Here is a 17268-nt window from a genome sequence, read left to right on the forward strand (position 1 = left end):
GTGTATAGTCACATGGCTTGATCTCTGGACCACAGTAACGTGCATTGTTATATTGTGTTCACAGTTCACTCTGACTTGAACTGTGACTTGATTTATTGTATTCTAACAAGTATATAGGTTAATTTCTATCATTAACAGATGTACTGACCAAGATCCAATTAGAATATCTTTCTATCTATAAATGAACGCAATCAAAATTAAAACACAGTAAAATGGTTTCCAAACACTACACTTAAGATTTAAGCTGTTCTTCAAATTTAAATGAAAGAAAAAATTTATAGTTAGTTCTATTAAACTTATCTATATGATGAAAGTGAGTACAGTTGAATAGTTAAGAAACTATTAGTAGGGGGAGACAGAAAACTCCAAAAAGAGAAAAAGCAATAATGGAGAATTGGAGAAAATATAAGGCATCTTGAATGCATGTTGGGAGACATTTTTGAAAGTGAATATTACACAGAGGTTGTTTAACAAGTAAATGTTTTGAACACAGTGCTTAGTAACTGTTTGCTGAATAAATGGATGAACAAATGAAGATGAATTCCTGCTACATTGTGTGTGTCAATATACTTCTGTTTCTGGGACAACCTCAGGTCAATTACATTTAAATGGTTTTTCTAAACATGTAGTGACCAAACAAAATATTCTGTGATTCAGTTTGTAATGTGAAAAATATTTTCACTGCAACAATTAATAATCAACTTGAACTTGAGAGGCTGGTTATTTTTAGACAACAAACTGTACCAAGTAGTTTACAGAACTGTGGAAAGAGAGGAGACTGTAAGAAATACTACATGAAATAGATTCCATATTTCACTCTATTGCCATCAAAGAGTTAGACCCCTGTTAATTTTAGAGCAGCCTGTATAAATACAGTATGTAAACTGTTATGAATTGCAGAGTGAAATACTTGAATTGTCTTTAGTAAAATTTGTCTAAGTCAGGTCTCAAAGAGAAGTACTTAAGCCTAGAGACTCCACTATTGTTCAAAACATGCAGGTGAGTACTTACTCTCTACTGAACTCTGTGCCACAAAAATAATCATGGTGAGTACTCATTCAATAAGCCTTCCTCAAGATCTAAACTATTAGTGGTGTGTTGGCTCTGAAAGGCAAGCAGGAAAAGAAAACAAGGATTCACCTTTGCGAGACAGAAGGCAATTGTACACCAAGTTGCTCAACTCTTCCTACTCAATGTGTAGGACTTATCCTAAAGGACAGTGGAAGAACAGAATATAATGAACTTGAGTTTATTTGATTGAATCAAAAAAATGAATGAATCTTGGAAGTTGTCAAGAATTCTGTTTGTCAAGACTCTATGGGGTCCTTCAGCTTTTCCGGAGAACATCTTATAACCTTAACCCTGAGAGCTCAGGCCAGGGTTGTTCAACAGAGGGTGACGAATCTTCTTTGTGCTTACAGCTCAGTGACTCATCCTTTTTGAGTATGAGGACTTCTGGTTAATGTCAAAGGATTTAATGGTTGTCCACATGACAAGGCTTATGCTTTTAATTTCTGTTCATTGAGACCACATGACACAAATTTACTACAAACTTAACTAGGCTTTTCAATTCATTAGTAATTATTAATCACAATTGCATCTACCATCATCTGAAAAAATAGTATGTATTTATCCAAGATGTATTAATTCATTCTACAGACAAGGCTTGGTTGCAAATGTTTTGTGGACTTTTGCAATAACTCCATAGTCCCCAAGGATCTGTGGCCCACTGGGACAGACTGTCACATGATTCTGCCATCAACTCAGGGGCTGAGGTTACAGCTGTTGGGCCACAGGAGTGTGTTAGCAAGAACGTCGAAATTGGCTTGTCAGGGTTTCCCCTCTGCTCGCCCTCCATGCCCATTACTAGGGAAGGTGACAAACTTTTGCTTTTACATGAAAGTTTCCTCTAGCAGGAAAAATTATCCTTGGTTCTGGCCATTTCTCAATATTCCCTATGTTTTTCTCCTGGGAAGGATATAAAGACTTCTCCACTCCTTAAGGCCTCTTTTATTCAGTCACTTAAGAAAGGTGCATTCACTATTTTGAGAAAGAAGGCTTCCTCTCAATCAGGTCCCCTTTCTGTACATTTTAGATTATACTTCTTTCCCTCTGATAGCGCCAAATTCAAAGAAAAAAGAAAACAGAGCAGATCCATATTATTTGTTCCAAACCAAGAAATCTAGCCATCTCGGGATTTCATGGGCCTAGTCCTGTTTGTATCTGCATCCACTTGAAGAAGCGTTGCTATGGTAACACAACCTGGATGGTCTTCATCCAGCCATCTGTTAGATGGAGCTGAATTTTTATTTTTTCTAGGGAAGAGAGGATTTATCCCTTGAAAATCAAGCATCTGATACCTTTTATACCATATTCCTGGATGGGACCTCAAGGGGTTGAAACGAATGGATCTCAGTGTGCTTTCTCTCTGTTTAGCACAATTTCCTTCTGTGTTTATCTGACTCAAAGGAGCACATCTATGTCCACCAACAATCTACTTAACCCTGGAGAATTTAAATGATTTCACCTGCTCCCCAGGCCACAACTCAGGATTATTTCATGAAGAAGGCAATTTTCCTGGTGGGTCGAAGATCTAGCAAACAGTACTGTCATGGAAACAGCAGCTCTGGATTAGGAATAACGCCCAGGAATTCCTGCCAGGGAGCTGGACATGCAGGATTCCAGAAGTTGCACCCATCGTCGCCTCCACAGCAGGCAACGCTTTCATAAAGAGCTGGTATTTTCTCATTTATTTGCAGTAGGGAAGAGCAGTGATTTTGATTGCACAAACTGGTTTTGCCAAAAACACAAGAATAGGCCGAATGGCACAGGACAGAACACTTGAAAAAGCTGCCCATCTTTCTCTCTCACACAGACAGAGCGTGAAGATGTCAAAGACAGTATTAGGAGGCCATTCTCTTAGCAAACGCTCAAAAAAGAAAACTCCTCTATTCTATTAGAGAGAGACTCAGAATTAAAATAATTGAAATAGGCGTTTTCACAATTCCCAAGAAAGAGAGCAACCAATATTAACAGAATAAAATAAGCCTGTGTGGCTTATTCATTTTGTTTTATATTTTAATTTTGTTTGTCATGCCACCAGGGCTTGGGTTAGGCCAGAAAAAGGCAGATGCTTCTCCACATCTCACAGGGGTGTTGGGACTGGAAGGGGGGGACTATTGCTCTAAAGGGCAAGGATTAGCCTTTGAGAAGGAAACAGGGAGGAATCCGGGATTCCCAGATGGCATAACTAATGAATGACTAGTTGAAATGACTCTAAATGTCACTATGTAAAGCTTGGAGCGCTCCCCCTGCGTCATAATCCACACAGTCTTGCCGGTGAGGTTTGCTGGAATCTCAACAGCAGGGAGAGCAGACCAAGTGCCAAAGGAAAGGGCTTTGGCTCTGAGCCTGGTCAAGAATGGGACTTGTTCCTCCAGTTGCAGAGGCCAGCTGGGGGGGAGGGGCACATGTGCATGGCAGTACTGCTGTGTGTGGTCTGGGACCCATCCGGAGAATGGGTTCTCAGCAGGAGTAGTCTCTAGAAAGAGTGGGTACCAGTCATCCAGAGGGTGCAGCATCTGGCTTTAAGACAACGGACGAGTGAAGACATGAGCAACAGGATCCTACTTTTGGGGGAAAGACCAGGCAGAAATCAAGCAGGGGGCCAGGGCCCCAGCCCAACAGGCTAGGGTTCAAGACCAGATTAAGAACTAGAGTAGAAACTAGAGATTCAGCAAATTGTATACATTAAATATGTACAGCTTTTTGTGCTTATCATACATCAATAAAGTGGTTTAAAAATATATGTAACTTTATGTTGGAACTTCAAATAAAAGCTGTAAAAAACAAAACAAAGCAAAATTGGAAATTGAGGCAGGAAAAGGAAACTGCGTAGGCACCTGGGGGCTCCGCAGCTTCCAACTGACAATGGGAAATTCCAGACCCATCCTCTAGTCAAGTCAGGCATCCCAATATCTTCTCATGGCATCAAGGTGGGGTGGAGGGGCTTGTGAAACCAGCAAATGTAAGTCTTTGCTACCTTCCCCTGAGCATACCTGGGAAGGCGAGGACTGACCTAGTCACAGGGTGACCAACTCGTCCTAGTTTGCCTGAGACTTTCTTGGGTTTAGCTCTGAAACTCCCACATCCCAGGAGCCTCCCCAGTCCTGGGCAAACGGGACAGCTTGTCACCCTCCTAGTCACCATCTGAGTGTGTTAGTTGTCCTGGGTTCTGTGGATCCGATTACTCGTTAGTAATGTGTCCTCAGAAGCAGGATTGACTGACAGGACTGGAGTATATTTAACAGGAATTCTGACTGTTTTCCTTCCACGGTTCTCATGAATACTTTTCAAGCTTAACCTTGTATTTCAATGAAATAGTTAGGATTTGGATGAAAGTATAGCCCAGGTATTTCAAGAAGGCCTCTGGAAGGCGCATGTGAGGGAGCGGGAGAGAAGGCCCTGACTCTCCAGACTTCCTCACTCAAAACGCTTCTGTTGGGTGCAGCATTCTGAAAATCTGCCTCGCCCATGCCAAGGCCGTAATCTCATTCTTTAAGGGATACGTCACTTGGATTTCTAGTTCAATTAAAGCCATATGATGCTTTGTAACATCCTCCCCTCGATATTTGTGTGGGTTAAATGAGAGGCCACTGACCTAGAAGAGTTTAGGCTAAATTTTTGTGTGTGTGTGAGGAACACTAGCCCTGAGCTAACATCTGTTGCTAATCTTCCTCTTTTTGCTGAGGAAGACTGGCTCTGGGCTAACATCCACGCCCATCTTCCTCTACTTTACATGGGACGCCACCACAGTGTGGCTTGATAAGCGGTGCGTCGGTCTGCACCCGGGATCTGAACCTGCGAACTCCGGGCAGCGGAAGCAAAGCACACGAACTTAACCACTATGCCACTGGGCCAGTCCCTATGCTAAATTTTTTTCAGTGGAAGGAACTTACTATTTAATCACCCAGCTTGGGAAAAGAACTCACTCTGGATTCAATAGTCCATCAGGACTGTTTTTCATGGCTTTTTTACTGTAGCATATTTTTCCCTTTTCATTCAATACTTCTTTATTTTCAAAAGGTTAAAGACACGGGAACTAATTAGATTAATCTATTTAAATATAGGCCATTTATAGAACTCAGGCTACTTCCAAAAATGTATTTAAGAGGAATACTATTAGATTAATTCTCAGCTCCAAAAGTCCATTTTATGTTTGGTATATGAAGTGTCTGACATTTTTTATGCATTCAAGAATATTCTAAATTAAAGCTAATGGGGTGGCATGCATATTACAGCAATCATTTTTATGTGTCATTTTAAGGATGATGGCTTTGCTGGTAGACTTGGCACCACTCACTGTGTGAAGTCCAAGAGTGCGGATTTACCACTGTTAAGGAAAAGCATTGTATGAGTTTCCAGAGACTTTCTTTCCAATAGCCTTTACTATTTTCTAGACTTACTCTTTCCCCACTCTTGACACAGGCACTGGACTGGAGCCCCCCTCAGGCACTGCCTGGGCCTAAATTGCTTCCTCTGGATCTTCTGAAATGAATTCCATGCAGGGAGTTTTCAAGTCCCAAGTCTGAGATAATACTTACACACAACAGTTAACAAAGACAGCACAATAATTGGACTAAAATAACACACAGCCTCAATGGGCTTCATGAAAGCCAGAATCCTGGTGTGGTTCCTCTTTTGGAAGAACAAAAACTATGTTTATAAAAATCCCTCTTTGAAAGGAAAGGTCAGAAACAGATATTCCCAAAGCTGGAAAGTCCCTCTCTGTAGCCATATTGGTGTTTGTGTGATGATGCATTAAAAGATAGAAAAGATGGTGGCTATTAAGAGTTGGAAGTTTCTCTGGTAACTAAGGTAATCTAAAAATTAGCCTGGCATTTTCGAATGAATTAAAATTAATTCATTTCCAAATGAATTAAAAATTAAAAATTAATGAAGATTTAATCTTTTCTATTTTGGAAATATATCAAAGAGTGGGATAATTTATATTGCTGACGATCCTTTTGGGATCAGAAAGCTCAAATGTAAATTCTTGATGTCACCTAAACATGCCACCATGGGAACTTCCCATGAGCATGTTTATGCATGAATGAGTATCAATTTAATATCTGGTACTCACATTTAATAAGCTGTAGATTAGCTGTAGAATAATGAACGATATAGGCATATCATAAAAATAAAGAAATTATAATCAAGGCTTATAGGTTTATTGGGCCAAAAGAGCATAACAATATCACTAATAAATATGGACATATTCAGGTCTGTAGTATTAGAGGCTCTTTGTTAACTAAAGTTGTAACCTACTATTTTCCAAAGCATATCCCATACAAAGATAAGACGTGGAGGGATAGAGGGAGGAGACGGATCTTTAGGATAAGGGTCTTTAAAATCCTTAAAAAAATGAAATAAAAAATGCTGCCACAGTCACTACCCATGTAGTCATATAATCCAGGACAGTAAATGACAATGGCTGTTTAATCAGTGTATCAGTTGACTAATGAAAATTAATGCTGCATAACAACCATCAATCTTAGTGGCATAAAATAATAAGCATTCATTTAGCTCACATGTCTGTGTTGGCTGGGAGATTGCTGATCCGGGTTTGGGGAAGCTTTGCTAGAGCAGCTCTGCTCCAAACGTTTCTCAGCCTCCTCTGGGGCCAGTGGGCGAGCCTGGGAATGTTCTTCTCACGATGATGGCTGAAGCACAGAGATCAAGCCCAACCCCACAAGCACATTTCAAGACTCTACTACATCGCATCTGGTAACCTACCATCAGCCAAGGCAACTCACATGGCCAAGGAGGGGAAGTACGCCCCACCCACCGTGAGACCAAAGCCAGTTACGTGGCCACGCCAGACAACAGTGAAGCCAGAAGTATTTTCACCCAATGGAAATCAGGGGGAAGATGTGAATATTTCAAACAATAATCTAATCCACCACAATCCTATGTTACCTAGATAACCAAAGATGTGTTGAATCACTAAACCCTACCGTGGCAATTGAAGCGGTACTATTACGATCAACTACACTAGTTAGCTTTGGCTGCAAAAACAAACACTGTCGAACCTCTGTAGCATACTGAGATACATTTAGCAGAATGTAGTTTACTGAGGAAACAGTGATTTCTTGGCCACATTCCGTATAGTGGCTGTAGGTCAGCTGCTGTGGTTCTGCTCCAAGTTGTAGCTCTTCTCGTTCTGAAGGAACAGCCCAATTCAGGATATGCTGTTCTTGGGGCAGATGGAAAGAACAAGACAGCTGTCAGAAACTGGTGCTGCCTGTACAACTTCTGCTAGAACTGGTACCCTAAGACCTCTTCCTTGGGCCATCAAGTCAGGTGGCAGAGCCTGACTCAGTGGGGAGGTATACCTGCCTGCAGAGAGGCCCTGCTGCAAGGCCCCCGGCCATGAGTGGAGATGTGTAATCCCCTTACAGAGAAGGGGTGAAGAGCTGGGAATAATAGCACAGTCTGTCACAGACAGCACCACTTCATGATGAGAAAAGATCACTAAGGAACGATCCCAGTTCTCCACTGCTTACCAACAGACCCAGTTGACTGCCATCGAAAGCTTGAGCACTCTCAAATCCTTGCCTATTTCTTATCAATTGTGACAAGCACACACATTCAGCTTTTGGGGCAATGGCCATCTCTTCAGGCTAGCATTGTCATCCAGTGTATTTCTCCCATACACACAGTACTATTACATGTCTACTGTATGAGAATGGGAACTTGGAACCATGGGTAACTGACTAGGTGTAAGGCCAGAAACAACACACTACAAGTAACAGATGGGTAGTAACAAGTAATGTCAAACTAATGCCAAAGAGAAATTTCAGCAGAACACGTAAGAACTTTGCCTTATGAACAGACCTGAGGGCGTGGCCAGGGCAGGAAAGAGTTCTCTTCACCCTTATGCCCCTCTGGGTCAGAGGATGACTGTGGATGCTCTTAATGACATCAGGAGACACTGTTGTGCTATAGTTGTGTCTGTGCTATAATTATTATAGACTTGCCAATGGTTTGATTTTTATTTTTCAAGTGTGCCTTAAAAATTGTAATATGCAGTGGCTGGCCTTATGACATAGTAGTTAAGTTCGGTGCATTCTGCTTGGGTGGCCCCAGTTTGTGGGTTCAGAACCTGGGCACGGACCTACACCATTCATCAGCCACAATGTGGCAGCAACCCACATACAAAGTAGAGGAAGATTGGCACAGATGTTAGCTCAGTGCTAATCTTCCTCACACACACATACACACAAAACTATAGTATGCAAATGTACCAGTTTAGGTGTCTAAACTAATCATCCTTCTGCGTTGGGTGACTACCTACTGTTTAACATCCCACCCACCCTTTGATTGTCTCTAATTTCTACATAACTTCCTATGAGCTCAACCCACTTGCCTCGTTTGCATTGGTTTTTGATTTTTGGACTTTTCAGTGAATAACAGTTACACTGTTGGTATATTCAGAGTATATTCAGAGAGCCTGATGTTCTGATCACCTGTATTTCTACCTTCTAGCTATCTCTTCAACAGAATCAGAGGCCAGCCAGGAATTTCAGCAAATGGAAGCCTAGGGACCAGTGAGATAGAGAGCCAGAGTTTATTCATCCATGAAATGAGTAACATTTATGTGTAATATAACAGGGATTATTTATAGGATCAGAATAATCTACCTGGTTGAATGTTGGAATCAAATCCATCGTACCTATTTCTTCCCATATCTTCCTTTCATTTACTAAAGCCCAGAGGATTGGTGTAACCCTAGTTTGTAGTGAATTAGGTTATCTTCTGTAACATAGAGCATGCTTGGGCCATTTTAAGCTAGGTCTTTTGGTCCCGCTAAAATAGACCAGGACCTCTGGTGCCAGTGATGCAACAGGCTGGGGTTGGGAGATGGCTGAAGCTCTTGTGACGAGAGGAGAGCACAGAACTGCCAGATCTCCTACTTTGAATCCAAGCAGATTCTTTCCAATTCATTTTAGCCTTCACTGCAACCTATGATGTGCACCCCTAGGATGAGATGGGAATTGGAGAGGTCTTGAAGGACGAACTAAGTTACATGGTAACAACTTCTTCCAAACGTGGGGATTTACTGAAAAGATGTTCTGTGAAAAGTGACAGGAGAGCACTGGCCAATCAGCCTTGGGCCTGGGGGTCCCTGAGGTCATAGCCAGAGAGCAGGGGTACCAGCTGCGGCAACAAAGGACTCTTTGTTTGAAGTGACTATGTAAATATAAGGTTTCAAGGCAATCTTAACAATGACATGGGCAATAGTTATTTGAGTGGCCAACATATGAGTTAATTGATAGCATTACACAAAAACTATAATAGGATCCTGCTCTGATTTTAGCATTGGAATTCAAGTAAAATGCCTGCAGGACTGGCCAGTATTTCTGAGTATTGTAAAGAGGTATTTTGCATATTACTATGCTTTGTGGGAACATTAGGATTTCTGAAATAGAAAACTACGGTTGGGCCTATAATTTAATTGAATTCAGCTATTAGCAAGATGTTTTAAACTGAAATGTTAATTCCTTCTCTTTTTGAACACAGTACTTTGCTTTTCTGCTTATGCTATACAAAGGTTATAGATGGTTCAGTTTGAAGATATTTGTTTCAAAAATCAAAGCGCCCTTTAGGAAGTGGGTGAGTCCAAGCGTGTGAGATTGGAACTTACAAGACGAGCCCGGAAAATCTCATCATGCTAACGAGCAAGGAAGTGTTCAGAAACTACTAGAGGTGTGGCAGTGGGACTCAACAACCACAAAGATGAGCTTTGTCTTTCCAAAGATGGGCAATTTGAGCCTCAATAAGGATAATAACAATAACTGCAATGAGTTGAAACATCTACAATATTTTTAAACCTAGGAGTTCATAATGAGGCTTAAAACCCCACAACACACAATGCATGGTCACTTTTGGAGAACGTAGGGAACCAACTCATTATTTTGAAAAGAAAGAAAGAGTTATGCTTGTATCCTGCCTTTCCTGTAGGAGCTATATCTCAGAGTAATCAAACAGTTGATGGGAGTAGTCAGCCTTTACACAAGTATTCCAGTAGCAAATGAAGAAATTATGATAAAATGGGAATATAGTCATTTTGCAACCTCTGGTGAATTAATAAATGTGGCAGCTAACATCACAACGGAAAAGACCACTAGATAAACACTAGGTATTATCTCTTAATGGAAATGTACTAAGCCACTTGTGAAGCAGTCTTGCCAAAAATATCAAACCCGAACCTGTTTAGTTCTAGATCTAACTACCAATTTACACGGAATACAAGAGGCAGCGAGTCATGTTAAAGGATCCTAAGAGATGGAATCAGCAAAATTTAGACTGTAGAAAACTCTATAGGAAAAAAAACAAACAAACAAAAGCCAGTGTTGCAAAGAAAAGAAAAAGAGCAGGAATCTATAGGTTAAAGAAGACCAAAGAGGCATATGAACCAATCACAATGTATAAACAACATAGGATCCTAAAGCAAACTACCAAACTGTAGAAATTATAAGAAAATCAGGGAATTGGAAACACTGACTTGGTATTTGGTATTAAGAAATTATAGTCAATTATTTTTTCTTAGAATAGTGGTATTGAGGGCCCGCCTGGTGGTGCAGTGGTTAAGTGCGTTGCCTCCGCTTTGGCAGCCTGGGGTTCGCAGGTTAGGATCCCAGGCGCGCATCACGGGTGCACACTGACACACTGCTTGTCAAGCCATGCTGTGGTGGCGTCCCATATAAAGTAGAGGCAGATGGGCACGGATGTTAGCCCAGGGCTAGTCTTCCTCACAAAAAAAAAAAAAAAAAGAATAGTGGTATCGAGGCTATTTTTATGTTTTATACACCACTGCTCTCCCATGTGCTCTTATCACACTGGCTATCAGTACCTATAGCTGGATCAATGTGTGATATTTGTATTCAATGTTAAGGGCCAAATAAATATATTTTGCCATTTATTTAGCAGTAGCCCGAGGATAAGGCACACGTAGTCCCATAGTTAAGTAAATATTTATGTGTTTCTGTTTGAGACGTACAATCTGAACTATTACAAGATGAAATGATATGCTATGTGGGATAAGATTCTGTACCAGAGGGTGAGGGGAGAAGGTAGAGTATAGAAAAAATAAGATTTGTCATAAGTTGGTACCTGTTGGATTTGGGTAATGTGCATAAAGAGATTCATTCATTAAACTGTTTTCTCTTTTTGAACATGTTTGCCATTTTCCATAATAAAATAAGAATAAAGTGAAAACTCATTGGAATAACAAAAACAAACAAAAAACCAAACCTTGGCGTTGGTAACAGAATGCCAACAGGATGCTCGAGTTAATTCCCTGGGGAAACTGAAGTCTCACTTCAAACCTGGCTGAACTGCTTAAAACTAGAGTTAAAATGTCTTGGAAGTCACTGGATCCCATAGTTCATGATCTTTTACAAGCACAGCCACGTAGAGCATTGAACTGCTTCTTGTTGAAATGATCTCTGTTGTGCTCGTGAATTAGAAGTGGGGCAGTGGGTCTGTGCGAGTGGTGTTGAACTGGACACTCAGGATGTGTAATAGCAGGTGCTTCAGGGAATCATCCTCTGGCCTCTCAGCAATGCTCATGATAACACATGACATGCCTGGTTAATGCAGCATTTTATTTCAGAAGACATCAGCACACAACTATTTTTTCTATATTCTTAAAACCTTGATTTAGATCTCACATATGCTCAGCTCTGGGACTACATGGGCAGGATCTTCAGGATACTGCTGAATGAATAGCACAAATATTCATTTGACTCTAAAATTGAGTATAAATTATCATATATTTGACCTAGCTCTGAGAACTGACAGCACATGAGAGCAAGCTGGAAGGGCAGTGGGATATTTTTTTCCCTAAAAGGAATACACAGCTCAAATGTGCTCAAAGAATGACAAGGACCAACTAGTCCTTAGCAGTTAAAACAAACCATGTTTTATCTTTACCATATATTTTATGATCTGTAAACCTCAAGGTACATCATTAATCCACTTCCAACAGTGACAACTGGCCAGTTTAAACCTCTTAAACACAGTCTACTGCTTGCTGCTTCCTGTAAGAGTGGAGGGGAGAAGGCAGAAATCCACATATATCTGACCAGGTTCTGGGGAGGGGGGAGGTGACAATAAAACCAACAAAACTTGTTTCTTATCAGAACTTTTCTATCGAAACAAACGGAACGCTATGAAGAAAACAATGATAGCAACTTAATATTCTTTAAGGTTTATATCAAGATTCCTATCTTCCAAAAATTCTTCTCTAACATTCCTTTTATAGTAAGCTTTCTGTTATTCTGCATTCACTTTCTGTTATTCTGCAGCTAAAGCTTTGTCATATATTTCTTTACATGCTATTCAGAGGTTGCTTCAAGTATATATGTTACGTCTTCAACTGCATATCAAATCTTCCAGAGGGCAAAGAATGAGCTTTTAACTACCCGTCACCCTCCCCCCCCCACCTACTTCTCTTAGCGCAATGATACAGAGGCACTAAAAAGTCTCTGTTGGAGGAAGGAAGAAAAGAAGAAAGGAAGGGTGGAAGGAAGGGAGGGAGGGAGGGAAGGCAGAACAGCAGCATATGTAAGTCTAAAGGCTGAAATATTACATTATAGCTCAAGCTTTGGTTCAAATAAATAATATTTCCAAGACTAAATTTAAAGACAAATCTTTAGACTAAACTGAATGTCAAGATTTATAGTTTGTGCAATCAAGAGGAAAGATTAAATACTATGGAGCCTATAGTAAGTCAAGTATAATAATTCAAGTAACTTGGTACAATTATTAAAACATGGACTAAATGACCAATTAACCTAAACTCTAATGCTATTATAAGTTCAAAATTATTTCTTCTTTAATACAGCTTATGATTCTTCCCAACATTTTTATTTTTCTTTTTAAAAGCCAAACTGAAAATGATTTAGTCAGATGTCTGATAATATGTCTGTAAGTGACAAATTAATTCACTCACTTTAACAATATTTGTTACTAGTAATAAAGAAAATTACCTCCGAGTAATTCGGTGAGAGATATTTTCCATTGCATTTGGCAATGCTCCTCAGGATTTTTAATGCTTTATCTCCTTTTTTTCGAGTAATCAGCCAGCGGGGAGATTCAGGAACTACCCTGGAGAGAAGAAGGCTTTTTTGAGTTATGCCTAGGAATTTCAGAACCTAAAAGTTTATGACTTGAGTTTTTCTATCAAAACGGATCTTGCAATTAGACACAAGTTTAAGAGGTTTGGAAAGTTTAGAATAGGCTCTCTGAAATGTAGATTATCTTAGCAAGTTTATAATGGAAGGGGAAAATTCTCACTTGATAACTGGATCGCTGCTCATAATAAAAATAATCAATATTACATTACTTTTGCAAGACCAGGCTATCCTCGACTATAGCGTCCTTGATTACACACATGAAAAGAATTTGGATTTAATGAGCATTTAGGTAAAGGTTAAGAACCAATTGATGTAAACTGTCATGCCCATATATTAAAATTACATTAGAGGAATGTTTCAAATAGGTTCACTCTAATAAGAGTTGACTGTGTACACCTGTAGCTTCCTGATAACTTTATTTTCTGATGCTCTTAACATTTTCTTATTCCTCAGAGAATTCCTGAGTAATATTAATTTGCTTACTAGGACATACAGAGAAGCAAATCGATTTCAAAGCATTTAATTTGCATGTTGAAATACTAGCGGATATGGTTTGTTGCCTTATAGTTTTCATGAAGATATTACAAAATAATAAAATATCATGGAATGCACAATTTAGAATTTTGTGTTTTGGTATTTTATTAACTTATTTTAATGACAACTATTAATCAAATAATCAATTCATAATCTCTATAAATTCTTAAATTCTCTATAAGTTCTCAAAGCCCATAGCCATTCTGGAGATGTTAGACAATCTCCTTAATTGCTCTCATTTTCACGTTGGTTTGGAAGCATACAGTCTACATTTCTGTAGAATAAGTACAAATGGAATAATGATCAAAACCACATTACCAGTAATAAAGGAGGAAGAGAAAGTTCGGCAACGTTATGGCTAGCTGGATCCCTTGCCAATTGGGGATAAAGTAGGCAATTCCGGGGAGAATTATGATTCCCAGGGTGAAGAACATTTGAATCACTATTCCCACAATCCGTCTTTGCTTTGAACCCACTATTTCTGTCACTGAAGGAAAACAAACAGAGAGGTTAGGGAAGCTCGAGGTCAGCTCCAAAATAAACAGAGAGATGTTCCACCCGTCACATGCATCAGCGTAGCTAGACTACTCCAGGATTCTCAAGGACACCGAGGCTTTCATACTTGCCGACGTGATAGAGATGTGCTCTCCAGATAATGAAGGTGCTCTCGTCTCCCTCTCTTCTCTGCCCATTATCAAGAAACATTTGTCTCTCCTCCTACACACCCAGCCCAGCACTCTTCTAGGTACAGTAGAGGAGTACAAAGAATATATGTATTGGTTTAGGAAAGCTTAAATGATGACTATTTTGACAGGTAATTGTAACCATCAAAACATAAATATAATAAACTGGCTAGATTTTATCACTGGATCTCTAAAGATTTGCATATTATAGTCTCTTGAGGAGATTCATTATAAACATTAGACTCTACAAATAATTTTTCACTATCACAGATAGTTTCTATCAAATGATAACCCTCTCCACAGTGTTGGACTTTTCATTTATGTGCTATTTCTTTAAAAATCACAGGAGGAATTTTATTGCTGGCAGCCTTTCCTCCACTCTCTCCCCTCCCACTAATTGGTTTCTATCAGTTACTAATTCTATTTCGATCATTCTGGGATATGATCCTACCTTATTGGTACCCTAGGATCACAGCTTTGAAAATTCACTTAGACTTGGGTCTCCTTAAAAACACTTCATATCCCAAAGTTATCCCCTCTGCCCCAGCCATTGACAGTGAATCCTCCTAGTACTCTCTCTCCTTCCCTGCCCATAGCAATATCTTCAAAGGGTCTCCAAAGTGGGCACTGCTTGGGGTGGTATTGTCTAGCAGTAACAAAAGAGAGTGGAAGCCCAAAGATCTGGAGTGATAATCGAAGAGAAGCATCCGCATTTCCCTGGTCATGAATCTACCATGACTCTTAGAGTAGGTGGTGTGTCCCGGACGCTACTGGAAACAGAGCCAAAGTTAGCAGCCAGGACTTTTCCTGGCAATATGAGCAAAGAGGAAAAGGAACTTTTTCTTTCTTTCGTATGATACTTTCATTTCAGAAGGTCAAACTTTCTAGTTTTGGAAGATAGCAAAGGGTCACAAACGAACTTCTCATTTTTAGGTCATATCCCCTGCATGGTTAAAAAGTTCTCCACTTGTACAGAAGGAAGAGGATTAATGAAATAATATTTGAGAACACAGGAATGTCATCTCAAAACTATATCACAGAAATACACAGAAAATGCTTCCAAAATGTTTCAAAGAGCTACAGAAATTTTTATAAAAATTAATCTCTAATAAAGCAAAGCAAGAGACCATGAGTTAACAATATGGCAGTGCTAGAAAGTGGTTCACCCAGGTATTTTGTGATTTCCAGATTTGGTTCCCAAAGTGAGTTGGCATTTTAATTTCTAAAGAGTCAGAATCTTGCCCCTGAACCTTCCTATTTGCATAAATAATTACTGCTACATTGATGAAGCCTCACCCTACATACAGGATGACTAGCTGGTACTTCCCACCCACCTAACCTGGTTCTCAAACAGACAAGGAGGTGTAGCAATCTTACCAATCACGTAGCAGGTTATCCACGTCCCCTTTCCAAACACGCCTTGTAGGAAGCGGAAGACCACAAACACAGGGAAATTTGGTGCAAAGGCCACCACAACACCAGTGATGCCAACACCGAAACAGGATATTAAGTAAATCACTATTCTGCCATACCTTTTTGAGAAAGAGAGAGGAAAAGAGATCACTTTACATATTTTCTTCAACACAATGAAAAAGACTCATTTTAAGTGTTGTTAAAAGAGGCTGAAGTACAGAAATTTTGTCCTCCATGACTTCATTATTACCATGTAAAGGATTGCTGAAAACACTACATTTTGTTTTATAGCAAAACCAGGGCAAATAAAAACAAGTGCCTCTGAAATGACTTTACAAAATTTAAAGCACAGAATGCATCCTTTGGGATTGCAGTTCCCAAAAAGATGACCCTCTCTATTACAACTGTTTTTTCACACACAATCTCCCTGGTGGCACAGCTTTGACACTTTCTAGTACTTTTGTGGGTCGAGTCAGAAGGACAAAGGGGTAGAAAGAAGCAGCAATGGACATTACAGTCAGAAGGCCTGGCCTTCAATCTTGGCTCAACCATTCACCAAGCAGGCGACTTTGGCTAAATTTCTTACATTCACAAAGACTCAGGTTTTGTTTGTTTGCTTATGTGTGTTTGTGTGTGTGTTTCACCTTTTCTACAGTGAGGCTGCAGAGAGGATCAAATGAGTTGCTGATGTGAAAGCTCTGTACAACCAGAAAGTTCAACCCATGTGAGTTGTTCTTAAGTTTTATATTTTATTTTCACCATTTAGAAAACTATTATTAAATGGCGTAGGAAAAAGGAACAGATATTGTGCACAATATTCTGAGAGTCTATCGTCAATGACCTTTAAGAGATTTGATTCAAAGACATTTTCCCATAGAAATTTCCACCAAATTCACACATACAGCATCTTGCTTCAGTCAGCGGAGTGAAGAGAGAAGTCGTCTCGGTTTATCTAGGTTTTTAAATTCACTCTCTGCCCTTCCTACACTGTCCTCTCATAGATATGTGGCCTATTAAATTGTTTCTCTTCCTTTCCTTCAAGATATAAAGGAGAGAAGGAGTCAAAGATGGTTGGCCCTGAGGTGAGGCAGAATCATTCACAGGTCTGTCTTCCTCTCCAAAGCAGCAAGTCATCTCTGAGGACACATGTTCAGTCCCCTCCCAGAACACAGGCAGGAAAAGCCCCCTTCCTTTAGTTGAGTTACTTCAGTTTGGAGATATGTTTACTGATTGTCAAAGAGAAACAGGCAGAAGATGCAAAACCTAATATTTAAATTAGGAGGAATAACAATAACATTAAAGAAATATGTGTTGAAAACATATAACTCAATTCCAAATCATAGGTAGCTGGGAGAGAAAGTGATGTATGGGGGGGATTAAGGAAGGAAAGATGAATAGCAAGGACTGTAAGTAGAAACGGTTGAAAAAGACAGAGA

The 17268-nt window shown here is 39.8% G+C and overlaps 1 protein-coding gene across 1 annotated transcript in view; it reads right to left on the reverse strand.

Annotated features, from left to right (window-relative positions):
• The window catches only part of SLC22A3 (solute carrier family 22 member 3), a 95126-nt gene that overhangs the window by 28785 nt on the left and 49073 nt on the right, over positions 1 to 17268 (reverse strand). The window contains exons 3-5 of the mRNA XM_058534044.1: positions 15797 to 15951; positions 14055 to 14223; positions 13056 to 13173 (exon numbers count right to left, since the gene is read on the reverse strand). Coding sequence (XP_058390027.1) covers positions 13056 to 13173; positions 14055 to 14223; positions 15797 to 15951 — 442 coding nt within the window. The remainder of the gene's footprint in view (positions 1 to 13055; positions 13174 to 14054; positions 14224 to 15796; positions 15952 to 17268) is intronic.

Source organism: Diceros bicornis, chromosome 39 (assembly GCF_020826845.1).
Source record: "Diceros bicornis minor isolate mBicDic1 chromosome 39, mDicBic1.mat.cur, whole genome shotgun sequence".
Classification (NCBI taxonomy): Eukaryota; Metazoa; Chordata; class Mammalia; order Perissodactyla; family Rhinocerotidae; genus Diceros; species Diceros bicornis.